The sequence below is a fragment of the Ailuropoda melanoleuca genome, chromosome 5, assembly GCF_002007445.2.
Source record: "Ailuropoda melanoleuca isolate Jingjing chromosome 5, ASM200744v2, whole genome shotgun sequence".
Taxonomy (NCBI): Eukaryota; Metazoa; Chordata; class Mammalia; order Carnivora; family Ursidae; genus Ailuropoda; species Ailuropoda melanoleuca.
In genome coordinates, this window is record NC_048222.1 from 110,294,287 (window position 1) to 110,310,759 (window position 16,473).

The 16,473-nt window shown below is 39.2% G+C and overlaps 1 protein-coding gene across 1 annotated transcript in view; it reads left to right on the top strand.

The window, feature by feature from the left end:
• The window catches only part of ANAPC10 (anaphase promoting complex subunit 10), a 240,135-nt gene extending 225,222 nt beyond the window's left edge, over positions 1 to 14,913 (top strand). Inside the window, exon 5 of the mRNA XM_034661565.1 lies at positions 14,796 to 14,913. Within this exon, the coding sequence (XP_034517456.1) occupies positions 14,796 to 14,822 (27 nt within the window). The 3' untranslated portion in view covers positions 14,823 to 14,913. The remainder of the gene's footprint in view (positions 1 to 14,795) is intronic.
• Positions 14,914 to 16,473: the final 1,560 nt, after the last annotated feature.

Sequence of the window (16,473 nt, forward strand, 5' to 3'; positions counted from 1 at the left end):
TTAAAAAAAAAAAAAAAAAAGAATCTCTGGATCGGGGTTTCCAGACACACTTCACAAGTTGTGCACTGAGCAACTCCAGGGAGAACCATTTACATGTACATACAATTGTGCAACATTACAGCTGGTATACAAGAACATCTTTACATATCTGATCATATTTTTATTTTTTACTGTTGAATGATAAGTTGTCTGAATATAGAATTTATGTTCAAAGTTAGATCTCTTTAGATCTTTAAAGATATCTCTCCATTTTAAAAACATTCACCTATGTTGCTTTTGAAATGCCTGATATAAATTTGGTTCTCCTTCTGTTCTCGATGGTCTGTTTTTCGGGTAGCTTTTAGGATTTTCTAATTATCCTTCATGCTCTGGAATTTCAGTGCCAATACTCAAAGTATAGGCTTTAAAACACTTGTTCCTGCGTGGCTGTCTTTTGAATATTTCTATTTGAGGCCTCGTGATATTCTTACATTTAATGACACAGAAAGTATGTCAAGGAAAGAAAGTGTGTGTGATTGTATGTTTGACATGGGAAAAAAGATAGTCAAAGCCTCATCCTCCATAAGTACATTGAATAGATACGCCTGTGTCTGGGTATAACTATTATTTCTTTTGGGTATATACTTAGAAGTGTAATTGGTGAGTCATGGAGTGGGTAGATATTTAGCTTTAAGAGATACTGCCAGTTTTCCAAAGGAGTTGTGCCAAATTACATTTCTACCAATGGTCCAGTCGCCCAACATTCTTGGCAACACATGGTATTGTCAGTCTCTTCAGATTTTTTTTCATTCTGCAGATGTATGATGGTATCTCTCTGTGGTTTAAATGTCTTTCCCTGATGAGCAATAATTTGGGGTCACTTTCCATACATTCATTGGTCATTTGTATGTCTTCTTTTATAATACATCTGTCATTTCATTTTCTCAATTTTAAACTGTTTTTAAACATATATTCTGTATGTGAATCCTCCACTGGATTTTTGTGTTGTAGACATATTCTCCCACTCTGTGACCTGTCTTTTCACTCTCTTATTGGTGTCTTTGGATGAACATAAATTCTTAGGATTAATTAAAACCAATTTAACAGTATTTTCTTTCATGGTTAGTGCCTTTGCATCTTGCCTAAGAAGTCTTTTTCTGCCGAGGTCATGAAAATATTCTATTTTTTTTCCAAAAGTATTTTTTATGTTTTCACCTTTTTATATTTATATCCCTGATGACCTCGAATTAGTTTTTGTGTATGGTATGAAGCAGGCATCAAGGTTCATTTATTTTTTCCATATGGATATCTAATTGTTCTAATATCATTTACTAAAATTATCATTTTTTCATTACAGAATTTCAATGGCAATTTTTTGTATTCTATTGCTTTAGTCATATTCTACAAATTTGATTGTATATGTGTTGGTTTAAATATGACTCTTTTTTTCTGTTCCATTGGTCCACTCTCATAATTACTATAGCTTTATAATAGGTATTGCAATCTGGTAGTACTATTTCTCCCAATTTCTTCTACTTAAACATTTGTCTTTCTAAGTTCTTACATTTCCATATAAATTTTAGACTCATTTGTCAATTTCCAAAAAACCCCCAAAAAATCCTTGCCTGGGATTTGGTTTTGAATTTCATTGGATCTATGGATAAGTTTGAGGAGAATCAAATCTTAATAAACTTGAATTCTTCCGATCCATTAACATGTTCCATGACTCAACTTATTAGGTCTTCTTTACTTTCTCTTTAATATTTTGCAGTTTTCAGTATATATTGGTCATATACATCTTTTGTTAGATTCATTTCTAGTTATTTTATTTTTTATGAGATTGTAATCAGTATTTTTAAAAAATTTCAATTTCCTATTGTTTTTTTTGTTAGCTCATGGAAACACAATCAATCTTTCTATATTGATTTTGGTATTAGTGACACTCTAAATTTACTTACTAATTCTAGTGGTTTGCAGATTATTTTGACTTTTTTATGTATGTAGTCATGTCTTCTGCAAGTAAAGATAGTGCTTTTTCTCTTTTCCAGTCTTTTTGCCTTTCCCTTCTTTTGGGGACTTCCCACACAATGTTGAGAATATGTGATGGTGGTACACGTTGTTGTTCTTAGACGTTATTGGTTGTCACCACTGAGGAGGTGGTGCCACTGGCAAAATGCACAGGCCATACTCTCACAACAAAGGATTATCCAGACCCAAATGACAACAGTGCCTACTTGAGAAATCGTGATGTAAAGGAAAGCAGCTAATATCTCATCCACCTAGGGCATGGCTACTGATATTCATAACCTTGACCCTGAATCATTAGGAAAACATTAGGTTATGATCAGTATACCCTAAAATATAATGCATTCTAGAAAGATTTATGTAAAAGTGGCTAATATTTGCAACAATTTGGGGCTTTAGGACATGTTTCAACTGTCTAAAGGATTAATTTATGTGAAAGATCTCATTTCCAAATAGTGCCAAATGCAGGAAGTATTACAGAAAGTCAAGACCTTTTTACAATTTTTGTATTGTTAAGATAATTTAAAAAACATTTCTGGCTTACTGGATTGATATTTGCACAAAGAGATTATTTTTTTAAAAAGTTCTAAAACAAACTGCGGTTTGGACTTCAGGGCCCCAGTGAACATTCTTCCTCTCTATAGACTTTTATGCAATAGTCGGCCCAGACCTCAGACCTCAGCAGCATTTGGCTATCAGCTGGGAGCCCATTCAAGAGAGTTCCTCCGGCAGACCAATCATTCCTTTCACATTCAGAGCTGGGGCACCCTCAGTTGGGGCATGGAAAAGCCAACAAAATTTTGTGTAATTGCAGCAGGTTTCTGGAATCCATCTGAATGGAGTGGAAGAGGAGCAGAAAGGTGTCATGGGAGAGAATTATGCAAAAGTTCAGGAAAGGATAAAATGTGCTGGAAATAAAATGAATAAGCAACGACATCTGGAAATTGATTGAAAAAAGGCAACAACAGAAAGTGCATCTGGGGAAGAGAAAACAGGACCCAGATTGCCACAGATCTGGAAAGATCAGGAGCCTAGAGAAAGTTCTATTAAAAACAAAACAAACCAAAAACCCCGGTGCCCTGATGACATGCATTTGGAAGCAAACAAACTTGGGTTGACTTTCTGACGAAGAGATCTCTATCCGTATTTAAGCATGCTTTCTGAGCTATGAAATATGTGCAGAAAGGAAGCCCGGAAGAGCCAGAAATTCCAGTGGTAAGGAAAGATGGCACTGCTGTGGCAAAATACAAAAACGTGCAGAGTTGAGTGGAGACGGTCTTTGTAACTGATAGATCATGTCTTAGGCGGCAATAAGCAAATTTCATTGCCTCTTTGATCACTGCGTTGATGTCTCACATTCCACCTGTCTCTTAAATGAAATACTTTGTTGAGTCCTGGGTCACAATATCATCAAGCTGCTCAGATGACACTGGCTTGTGATGTAGCCTGAATGTGTTTCTCTGTGTATTTATAACATAACACTGAATAATGGCCACGTTGCCATTGCTGGTCATAAATCATGCTATCATCACACTCTCCAATCATGCAGAGCCAATCGTAATTTTTCCCTATCCGTCTACAGGACAAAGATAGCCTAGCATGATCCACTGGACTTCAATGTCCTCATTTAAGTCACAGAGGAAGGAATGTGTAATACAATCTCAAGATACAAAATGAATATGTCATATAAAATCTCCAGGGGTGATGAGGTGAAGACCACCAGAGCTTCTGGCTACTGATTCCTGTGGAGACTCCAAACCAGGACAGAATGCCTTTCACTGCTGGGATTGTGATAGCACTCTTCAGCAAAAACCCAGTCATGTTACTCAGGAAGCTCACCGATTTCTTCCTGCTGTAGTATTTTGGTCCTTTGCTTTCAATATCTCCTCCCTTTAGTTCTTTTGGTCCACTCTAATGCTAAGTCTTAAAGCGGAAAGAAGGGACACTATTTTGTAGTACGTATTATACTAATCTGTGGAGAAGAGGGTAGCAGGGAAATCATCTATCCATTTTGCCTCTAAAGACAAACATGACACAATACACAGACACCACCTGTTATGGGTCGAATGCCCCGTAACCTCATATATTAAACTCCTAACTGCCCGTATCTCAGAATGTGACTGTATTTGGAGAAGAAATTAAGTAATTAAAGATGTAAGTAAAATAAAATGTGGACATCAGGGTAGGCCCTAATATGATAAGTCTGGTGTTCTTATAAGAAGACAAGATTCAGATACACATATGCACAGAAGGAAGGCTATATGAAGACACAGGGAGAAGACAGCCCGCTACTACCTACGGAGAGAGGCTTCAGAAGAAACCAACTGTGCCGACACCTTGATCTTGGACTTCTGGCCTCCAGAACTGTGACGTAACACATTTCTGTTCTTTAAGCCACCCAGTTTGTGGTACTTGGCTATGGCAGCCCTAGCAAATGAATACATCCACATACAATCTGATGTATTTTCCTGGATAAATAAATATTTTCTTCAAGTTTAAGTGGAGTATTAAACAAATACTGAGTGTTGTAAAGAAAGTGAAGAGGTGATGCCAAATAGCCCCTACAAGTTTTCTTCAGATAAAATGGACAGACGACAGTGTGAATTCACCCTCCACGACACAAATGTCTTCATTTGAGTTTCCATAAAATCAGACCCACAGACTGGGATTGAAGTGTACATAGGCTCTTTGGGAAGAGACAACAGGAAATCATTGTAGAGGAGTAGAGAAGTAAAACAGAAAACTTAGGTTAAAAAGCCTACCTTGTAGGCAACTGGGACTCAATCCCATCAGAGAGCTCTGGGAGAGGGTGTAGACTGTGCCTCAGAACTGAAAAGTGAGGCAGGTGCAAAAAATAAAAATAACTAGGAATAAATTTAACCAAAGAGGTGAAAGGTCTGTACTCTGAAAACTGTAAAACACAGATGAAAGAAATTCAAGATGATGCAAAGAAATGGAAAGACGTCCCATGCTCACAGATTGAAAGAACAAATATTGTAAAAATGTCTATACTACCCAAAGCAATCTACACATTTAATGTGCTCCCTATCAAAACACCAACATTATTTTTTCATAGAACTAGAATAAACAATCCTAAAATTTGTATGGAACCACAAAAGACCTTGAATAGCCAAAGCAATATTGAAAAAGAAAAATAAAACATCACAATTTCAGATTTCAAGTTATATTACAAAGTGGTAATAATTAAAACAGTATGGTATTGGCATAAAAATAGACACATAGATCAATGGACTGGAACGGAAAACCCAGAAATAAACCCACAATTATATGGTCAACTAATCTTTGACTAAGGAGGAAAGAATATGCAAAAGGAAAAAGACAGTCTCTTCAACAAATGGTGTTGGGAAAACTGGACAGCTACATGCAAAAGATTGAAAATGGACCACTTTCTTACACCATATGCAAAAATAAATTCAAAATGGATTAAAGACCTAAAGGTGTGACCTGAAACCATAAAAATCTTTGAAGAGAGCACAGAGTAATTTCTCTGACATCAGCCATAGCAACTTTTTTTCTAGATAGGTCTCCTGAGGCAAGGGAAATAAAAGCAAAAATAAACTATGGGGGCTACATCAAAATGAAAAGTTTCTGCACAAAGAAAGAAACAATCAACAGACATAAAGATAAGGAGAAGATATTTGCAAATGACATATCTGATTAAGGATCAGTATCCAAAATATATAAAGAATTTAAACAATTCAACACCCCTAAACCAAATAATCCAATTAAAAAATGGACAGAAGATGAACAAACATTTCTCCAAAGAGGACACAGAGGTCATCAACAGACACATGGAAAGATGCTCAACATCACTTATCATCAGGAAAATGCAAATCAAAACTACAGTGGGATATCACTGCACACCTGTCAGAATCACTTAAAATCAAACACAAGAAACAATGGGTACTGGTGAGGATGTGGAGAAAAAGGAACCCTTTTGCACTGTTGGTGGGAATGCACACTGTACAGCCACTACGGAAGACAGTATGGAGGTTCCTTAAAAAATTAAAAATAGAACTACCTTACAATCCAGTAATCACATTACTGGGTGTTTACCCCCAAAATACAAAAACATGAATTCAAAGGGATACATGCACCCCTGTGTTTACTGCAGGATTATTTACAATTGCTGAACTATGGAAGCAGCCCAATTGTCTATCAACAGATGAGTGGAGAAAGATGTGGAGTATACACACACACACACACACACACACACACACACACAATGAAATATTACTCAGCCATAAAAAGAATGAAATCTTGCCATTTGCAACAACATGGATGGAGCTAGAGAGCATAAGTTTAAGTGAAATAAGTCAATCAGAGAAAGACAAATACCATATGATTTCACTCATATGTGGAATTCAAGAAACCACACAAATGAGCAAAGGGGAAAAGAGAGAGAGGGAGAGGCAAACCAAGAAACAGACTTTTAACTATAGAGAACAAACTGAATGGTTACCAGATGGAAGGTGGGTGGGGGATGGGTCAAATAGGGGATGGGATTAAAGAATGCAGTTATCGTGATGAAAAACATTAGGTCATGACACCTAGTGCTTCGCCCCATGCCTGGTACAGCATAAACAATGATCGCTCACCGTCCATATCGTTACTGTTAAGGTGGCTTTATTACTCTGCTGTATGGCTGGGTTGCTCCCGGGGCCTGGTCCTCCACAGCTCAACAGTAACAGGTCCTTTGGGGGAGATGCATAGATGGCACTCCCTCCCTAAAATGAAACCAGTCTTTGCCACTTCGTTTATAACAGCATTGGAAGTGTCAAGGTTTGTGGGGTGAGTAGACCAACGATAACCATGTTTTTACCCGATTACAATTCAGTGTCTATCTCCTCTGACAGGAGGTTATGTTAATATTGAATCAATTCACTCCAACATAGTCTTTAAAAAGAAAAAAAAATAGTCTCATCCAATAAAATACCCAGACCACCTGCCCTGTGGTTCCTGGCTGGGGAGAAGTGTTCTGAAGGTGTTCACGCACACACAAGACTCCCGTCAGAGTCATCTTCCCGGGGGTGTGTTAATTATTTTCAACGTCTCATGGAAGCATGGGTGACACACCATGACAAATGTCCTGGCTAAGTGCACTAGGGATGACTCAAGGATTCTCAGTCTTCCATGCGCTAGCACGAGGGCCTCAGCTGTTACCTAACCACAGCTGGGAGAGCATCTTGTAGAAGACACACCAGGCCCAGTGGGCCCACCTGAGTGAACACGGAAGCTGAGCCTGAATCCTCCAGTGGAGGGGCCTACAGGAGCCCTCGGGGCTTCCCGAAGGGATTGAGGGCCCAGAGGTGGCCAAGCACCAACAGGAGATACATTGGTGGTTTGGGGTAGCAGTTATTAAGTTCCCAATTGTGGAAGTCAGACTCTGTCGGTTCAAATCCCACCTTCATCTCTTATTACCTTTGTAACTTTGTGACTTTTAAGTCTCTGAGTGTATTCACTTACTCCAGTCCCCTCCTTTAAGGAGTTGGAAGGTAAATGGGGACACGGGCAGCAAGGGCGGTAATTCCAAGAGAAGGATATGTACTGTCCTAGAGGCAAACCCAGGAGAGAGTGAGAGAAAAGAGAAAAAAAAAAAAGTGAGGCAGGTGCGGTAGTTACCCATCAAATCCTTTTGTCATTGGTTGCAAGCTGCACCTGCCTCATAGCCCCACCTATTCTGCTCAGGCAGCCGGAGGACTCAGGCAGAGAGGGTCTCCGTGGCTTACAGTAAGTACTCAGACTTACATTGAACAACGAGGGCCAAGGGAATGTGGGCAGTGCACTGAAGTGACATTCTACGGATGCTTTCTGTGTGCTAGCAGCTCTTCGGAGGAAGCCTTCCCCCTTCCTAGTCCAGGGCTGCGGGTGGTCCAGTAGCACTAGCAGTGGGCCCACGACTTAGGCCTGCTGAGCTGGCCAATCGGGACCAGCCGCGGACATAGCCACGCTATGGGGTTCACAAGTCCCAAGCCAGAACAGAGAGCTCTCTCCAGGACCTTTGTCGGCAAAGAGGCTCCCTCTTGACACCGGGATTTCTAGCTGCAGAGCGGATGCAAGCAGAAGCTGCCGGTAGGGCGCTCGAGCCCCGGATGGGGAGGGCTGGCTTGAGGTTGAAGGAATCACACAGAGATAGCTTCACAAGAGACCGCGCACAGGAGGGAAGCTCCCAGGACCAGGCTTAAGCGTGGGCCTCATAGTGACACGAGTCCATCAACTCCCTTCGTTAAAATTATTTGGTTGGGGTTTTTGTTACTTCGAACTAGAAGAGGCTTATCATCTTACCAATAAAAATACTTGGGAATCATGTATTACTTTCACTTTTCTTTCTCAGATTTTAACATTGGAGGATACTAATTCTTTTTTCTAAGCTGTGGTAAAATAGGCTTAACAGAAAATATGCTTTTTGTCTTATTAGCTCAGGCTGATATAATACAATACCGTGGACTGAGTGGCTTAAACAGCAGAAATATATTTTTACTGTTCTGGAAACTGGAAAGTTTGAGATCAGGGTGCCAGCATGGCTGGGTTTGGGTGAAGACCTTCTTCCTACTTTATGGATGGCCGCTTTCGTGCTCTGTCCTTAGTGGCTAAAAGAGAGCAAGACACCTTTCTTCTCTAGTCTTATAAGGGCACTAATCCCACTCACGGAGGCTCTGCTCTCATGACTTAATTAATTCCCAAATGTCCCACCTCTGAATACCATCACATTGGCAATTAGGGCTTCAACACACAATCTCTGGGAGGACACAGATATTTTGTCCACAGCACCATTTTATCTGTTTTTAAGTCTTCCTAAGTTCCTTCACGTTGTTGGGCAACCATCACCGCTGTTCATCTCCAGAACTTCATCACCCCAACCAGAAACTCTGTGCCTATTAAACAATAACTCTCTATTACCCCTTCCCCTGGCCCCTGTTAACCACTGTACTCCTTTCTGTCTCCATGAATTTGCCTCTTCTAGATACCTCACGTAAGTGGAATTGTACAATGTTCATTGTTTTGCATACAACTTATTTCACTCAGCATAATGTTTTCAAGAGTCATCCGTGTTGTAACACATGTCAGAATTTCATTCCTTTTTCAGGCTGGCTAATATTCCATTGTATGTATACACTACATTTTCTTCATCTGCTTATCTGTCGGTGGGCAGTCGGCTTGTTTCCACCTTTTGGCTATTGTGAATAATGCCGCTGTGAACACTGGAGTAATGAGCATATTCTGCCCGTAGGAGCTCAGATCAGTCCTGAGGTGTCATTCCGCAGTATAAGACTCTGGGCTTTGTGGATAGGGCCTGGCTCGCACAGTTGCAGCATTGGCTAAGAGCCCTAATTTCTCACTTATTCCTACCTATCGCCTTATCCCCTTCAAAGTGAATTATACAAATTAATCCTGGAGTCAGACTGTGCTGTGTGATTCCTACCTCTCCCACTTACTAGCTTCCTATTTATTTATTTATTTTCTTCCAAGTTTTTATTTAAATTCCTGTTAATTAACATACAGCATCATATTAGGTGCAGGTGTAGAATTTAGTGACTCAGCACTTCCATACTACACCCAGTGCTCATCACAGTAAGTGTATTCTTAATCCCCATCACCCATTTAACCCATCCCCCACCCACCTCCCCTCTGGGAACCATCAGTTTGTTCTCAATGGTTAAGGGTTGTTTCTTCGTTTGTCTCTTTCTCTCTTTTCTCCCCGTATGTTCATTTATTTTGTTTCTTAAATTTCTCATATGAGTGAAATCATATGGTATCTGTCTTTCTCTGACCGACTTATTTTGCTTAGCATAATATTCTCTAGCTCCATCCACATCATTGCCAATGGCAAGAGTTCATCCTTTTTTTATGGCTGAGTAATAGTCCGTGGTATATATATACCACATCTTTATCTAGTCATCAGTACACAGACATTTTGCCACTTACTAGCTTTTACCCTTTGGCTAGTTATTTAACAATCACAATTATACCTATTAATTATAATATCTACCAATATGATAGCCATGATTATGAATCCACACTGTGATAATAAGGCCTTAGAACCATATGTGTATTCCAACCAATTGTTAAAGTATTATAGGGTGGTGTGTCAATTAGGATTCTTTGCAAGCACCAAAATCCACCTCTGAGTAACATAAACAAAACAAAACAGAGCAAAACAAAAGGACATTTATTTGAAAGCTATCCAAGACTTCACCAAACAGATGGGGAAATAGATTTGGACAAAGGAATATATAGTTGTTAGGGGGCTGCTCCTGGAGTGACAGAACCCAGCTATTTCATCTCTCCTTGAGTCATTTCCCCTCAAGATTCCAAGTTTCAGGAGAGGGAGTCTGATAGAGTTGATCCTATACCAACTCATTTGTTGGCTGGGGTCAGGCCAGGGGTGAGTGGGTAAAGGAGTGGTCAGGAAAGAGGGAGGAATCAACAGTAAGTGAAAGGATGTTCCAGGATTCCTTTGACTTCTGAAGACCAACCCAGGGCATCTGAAATTGCCATCTCACTAAAATGGCACACAGTGGGCGAGTTGTAATCTCCCAAAGGAAATTAGAGTGCCTCTTGGACTTACCGTTTAATTTTTTTCGCATACACCCTAAAATAGGAGAAAGAAAACGCTTGATTCAGAGAGTGCTTCTCAAATTTTAACGTGCATGTGAATCACCTGGGGGTCTTGCTAAAATACAGATTATGGTCCAGTAGATCTGAGGCAAGCCTGGGGTTTTGCATATAACAAACCCGCAGGTGATGCCTTTGGTGCTGACGAATGAACAACATTTTGAGAACAAGGCATTAGAAAATTGTGTGTGTGAACAATGCTTTGATACTAATCATCTTTTTTATGTTATATATAATTCAAAGTTTTACCTTTCTTTTATTGAGATACAAGTCACATACTATAGACCTCCTCTGTTTAGAGCGCACAGTTCAAGGGCTTACAGTGTATTCACAAGGTTGTGAATACCACCATCTAGTTTCAGAACACTTTCATCATCTCCAAAAGAATTCCCCCATTAGTAGTCATTCACCCCTTCTGCCTTTCCTCAGCCCCTGGCATCCACCACACTACCCTCTGTCTCCATGGAGTTGCCTATACCGGGCATTTCGTATAAATGAAATCATATAATGTGTCACCCTTTATGTCTGGGCTGCTTTAGCTTAGCATCGTGTGTTCAAGGTTCATCCATCCAGGGTAAGCCTGAGACTTCGTACCTTTTTATGACTGAACAAGATTCCATCGAATGGCCATCCCACCTTTTGTTTACCCTCTCATCAGTCCGGGGACATTTGGGGTTATTTCCATTTTTTCTTCGGCTATTAAGAATAGTGATGTTGTGCACATTTGTGTGCCTATTTATGTGTTTACATACTCCAGATGTGTTGGGCCTATATCTAAGAATGAAACTCTATGTTTAACTTTTTGAAGAAGTGCCACACTTTTTCTCACAGAGGCTACATCATTTTACACACCCACCAACAATGTCTGAGGGCTTTCATACTCCACATCTTCATCAACACTTGTTACTATCAGTCTTTGATTCCAGTCATTCTAATGAGTGTAAAGTGGTATTACTGTGGCATTTCTCTAATGACTAATTATGGTAGCATCTTTTCATGTGCTTATTGGCAATTTATATATTTCCTTTGGAGAAATATCGATTCAAATCTTTTGTCCATTTTTAGTGGTGTTGTCTTTTTATTATTTAGTTGTAAGAATTCTTTAAGTCTTTTGGATACCATTTGTTCAGAAGACCATTCTTTTCCCCATTGAATGATGTTGGCACCCTTATCTAAATCAACTTACCATAGATGTGTGGGTTTATTTCTGGACCCTCAATTCTATACCATTGCTCTATATGTCTATCCTTATGCTGGTACCACACAGTCTTAATTACTGTAGCTTTATAGTAGATTTGAAATTGGGAAGTGTGAGTTCTCCAACTTGGTTCTTCACTAAGGTTATTCTGGCTATCCTGAGTCCCTTGTATAGAATCAGCTTGTTAATTTCATCAAAATAGGAATCTTTTTGTGGGTTTAATTTTCTCTTCTTAGGGTGGAAGAGTAGGTTATTAATTTGAGATCATCTTTCTTTTTTTTTTTTTAAGATTTTATTTATTTATTTGAGAGAGAGAGAGAGAAAGAGCACATGAGCAGGGGGAAGGGTCAGAGGAAGAAGCAGGCTCCCCACTGAGCAAGGAGCCTGATGTGGGACTCAATCCCAGCCCTCAGATCATGACCTGAGCTGAAGGCAGACACTTAACTGACGAGACACCCAGGCGTCCCTATGTTTTAGGTTTATTCATCTCTAAGCTTTTTCTGATTTTCCTGTGATTTCTTCTTTGAAGCATTGTTCTTTTAAGAGGTGTTGCTTAATTTTCACATGTTTGTGGTTTTTTCAAATTTCCTTCTATTATTGATTTCTAATTTTATTCTATTGTATTCAGAGAACATACTTGGTATGATTTTAGTCCTTTTAAATTTATTGACATTTGTGTTAATAGGAACATATGATCTAGCCTGGAGAATATCTCATGTACACTTTAGAAGAATATGTTTCTCCTGTTCTTGAGTAGAGTGTTTTCTCCATTAGGTGTGATTGGCTTGAAATGCTTTTCAAGTCTTCTATTTAATTGTTGATTTTTTGTCTCTTCTTCTATCTATTATTGAAAGTGGAATATTAAAGTTTCCAACTATTATTGTTGAATTATCTATCTCCTTTCAATCCTGTCAGTTGCTTTCATGTTTTTTGGTGCTCTGTTGTTAGGTGCAGTTGTCTCTCAACTCAGAGAGGAGAGAAAAAGATGAGTTATAAACAGAATTTCATTTATTCTGTCTTCTATTTTTATCCATGTATTTGCCTTTACTGACCTTCACTTTTCATTATGTAGATTTGAGTTACTGTCTAGTGTCCTTTCATTTCACCCAGAAGCACTCTCTTAAATATTTTTTGTAAGGCATGTCTCAGGTTCATTTATTGCCTTCTTATTTAATTTTTTCAGAAAGAAGATGATGTGACTATAGGAGTCTATGAAACCTTTAGAGATAACTGATAAAATGATAAAACAATAATTAGTCCTTGTTACAAAAAATATTTTGCATTCTTTGAAAATACTGTAGTTCTTTTATTTTGAACCAGTTCTATAGGTTCTTTTGTTTCTAAAACTGAAAAAAAAGTCTTTTCTGTAAGAGTGATGGAAAAATTCTTCCTGAATGTAGCAATGCTAATAATTAAATTATGAAAAGCACTTCAGTCTTCAATTATGAAATAAATTCTTTGTGAAATCAAATCAAAGTCTGTAAACAATGGTGTTTGTTTAAAAAACTGAACAAATAATGGCAAGTTTGGATAAAGGCACAGAACATAATTCTTGAATATTGAGTGGTAGGATTGTCTTTCATAACTCCTTCCAAAGTGTTTTATACATATTAATTTAAACCTCACAAGTGTTCACTGGTAGATCATTTATCCACAAGTGTTTGCCAGTAGATCGTTTGTCCCAGAGATAGAGGATGAAATTGAAGATACAACTAACGGAGTCTAGAACCATAATTTTCTTACCAGATACAAATGTTATTTCTCTAAGAATAGCCCTGGGCCTTTATAAAGAGAGAACTAGTAGGTATCTGCCTAAGAGCATTTGCATTTTATCATGGACAAAGAAGAATCTATAATAGGCCTTGGCAAATGGCAAGTGTATTTAGTGGCCTTGCACCATAGAAACATGTCAATTTGCAATATACAATAATCCTACACTATTTCTGATCTGGCCTATCACAGACTCTTTTGTTTCCTTGGCCAGGTAGGCATGGAGGCAAGTTCCCTCCTTCAGGTCACTGAGGAAGTGATTGCTGTCATAACACATCTGTTGATATCATTTGGGCCAAGCAAGCATTGTCGGTCTTACTCAAGAATAGTACTTTGCTCAAAGCCCTTCTGGAGAGTTCCTTCCCAGCATGACTCATCAGGAAGTTTTCTCAGAAACTTAGTGGCTATCTGTGAGGTCCAGCCACTAATGATCTACCTTCCTGTTCAGGCAGGATATTTTCCCTTCGTCAACTAAAGAAATTCTTTTTATAAAGAGTCCTCCTGCTGAGCTTTTGGAGGATTAAGTGCCTAGTTGAGTGCCCTCCACCAGGGAAAGCTGGAATGGATTTGGTTTATTTCTTAACTCTGTGGAATCCATTTTGAAAACTGTCAACCAAAGCAGATTAACAGAATGATTCCCATAAGCTATTTGTGGATTCCACCCATAGTTCTGAGGGCTTGATCTCAAGTCTTACCTATCTTGAATATGATGCATTGAACAGGAAAGAGTAAAACCACTCATTTTGATGAATCTTGATGCTTTATGAAAAGCAGGTCTAATGCTAACCCAGTATGATTTTTCAAGGGAAGTCTTGTTGCTAGAGGAGCTATTTTTCTCAAGGTCTCTCCATCTTCATCCTCAGGTTACCTGAGGTCTAGTTTATTTACTTCTTCCACTAGGTGGCAGGACTTTTAAGCAATGTTGCAAATGTGTCCCAGAAAGTTCTCTTGGAACAGAGAAATTAGAATTGTCAACATTTGATGCAGGTCAAGAAGTTTAACTGGATTATGTCTCTGGGTTTCTATGATTACCTTGCTCTACATTCCTCCCTGTAATGCAGTTTATTTTCCAGACAAACAATGCATTAAGAATGTGTTTTTGCTTTTGGCGTGATGTCTCCTTTGCAGAAATTATTTTAATCACAGATCTTTGACTGAAACATCTGTGGTTTCTTGTTTTCAACAGGAAAGAGGAGTGCATTCTGGACCCTGAAATGACAAAGGATAAAATCTTTCATTTCCATCTAAAAGGTCAAAGGAGGAGGATGGAGTGTTGGTGTCGGTGGGAGAAGGTTGGAGTGTTTGGGCCCAAATAGAATGAAAATACATAAAATGAAATAAAAGGTATGAAATTTAAGATGTAGCAACCACTACAAATGTAAGAGAAAGTCAACTGCTTCTATGAATTGGTATCTTGTGGACTGTTGGGTTCAAATTATATTTTGCTTACATTTTGTCACTGAATCATGGCCCCTTTGGCCCATGATTCTGTGTGAGTGGCATCTGGGGTAATCCTGGCTAATTGAGAAATTAGTCAAGATACTTTAGAAATCATGTCATCAAATACAAGTGAAAAATATTTTCCCAGCTATCTGAAAATAAACGGGTGACAAATTAAAGGTCAAATTGCCATAAACCCTTTGGCTTTTGTTATGGGCCATTGTGAATAGCATCCCTCACTCTCAGATAACTGGAGCTTGAGTTACATGAAATAAGCCTTTGGAATTAAGTTGATGGGTGGTCTTTATTTTAGTTTGTTACTCTGGCACTTGGGTACCAATACTTAATATTCATGATTAAGTCCAAGGAAGAAAATGCTTGAAATTACACCCTTCTTTTGTGTTTGGAGAAGAATCTTGCCTCAGCCAAACTTTTCATTTCACCAACATGTTTTAACCTTCCTCAACAGAGCAGGAGTAGAGTTCCAAGTACCATTAAATGTTTACCTTTGGTTCACTTGCTGTAGAATGTGACAGGTTTACAGATGTGTTTCCAGTACAAAGACAAGGAGCCTGTTTCTCTCTTTCTCTCTCCTGCAACACAAAACCTCGCAAAAGCCTATATAATGCAGATACAGCTGTTGGGAAAGTTCAGGCATAGCAACTCCCCAAACATGTCATCTATTGTCTCCTTGGCTGCTCCTGTGAAGGTTGGGCTCTCACAGACAGGTGCCCTTATTTATAAACACCTCCCAGGAAGACAGCCAAAGGTGTAAGGTGTGCCTGTCACGGTGAGTGATGGGTGCAGGAGGAACGAGTACATGGGTGGGATGGTGGTGAGTTGAAACCTGAGCTCTTCTAATCCCTTGGAGCAGGACACCTGGGAGCTCCTCCTGCCACATGCCCCTCACGGCCCCAGTGTTCTTCAGATCTGGGAGGGTGGAGAGAAGTCAATAAATAGCATTTGTGTGTGTGTGTGTGTGTGTGTGTGTAGGGATGGGATGAAGAGACTTTTGGGGAGTTTAATCCCAGTCAGTGAATTTCAAAAAGCCTCTCATGAGTGCACACAAAGCTATCATGGGTGGTTCTTGGATTTTTCACTTTGGTGGCCCTTGCACTCTACAGGGCCTGCCTTCGACCCACTGCCCCGCCAGCCAGTCTTCTTTTTCCTACTTCTTTGGCCTCTTGAAATTCTCTGGGTCAAGGCCGGGGCGAGGTGGGGAAATATTTGAAAAAGAACAACCACTGTGAAATCTCCTTAGTCTGCTGTGTCATCTGACCTCTTTGGTGACTTTTGAAATATTGTTTGGATCTTCCGCAAGGGTGATCGATCACACATTAGTTCTCAGACTTGTAAAATGAGAATATTCTTTTCTCCTTTATTTTGAATTTATGTTAGTACTCATCAAATCCAATAGTTTGTGC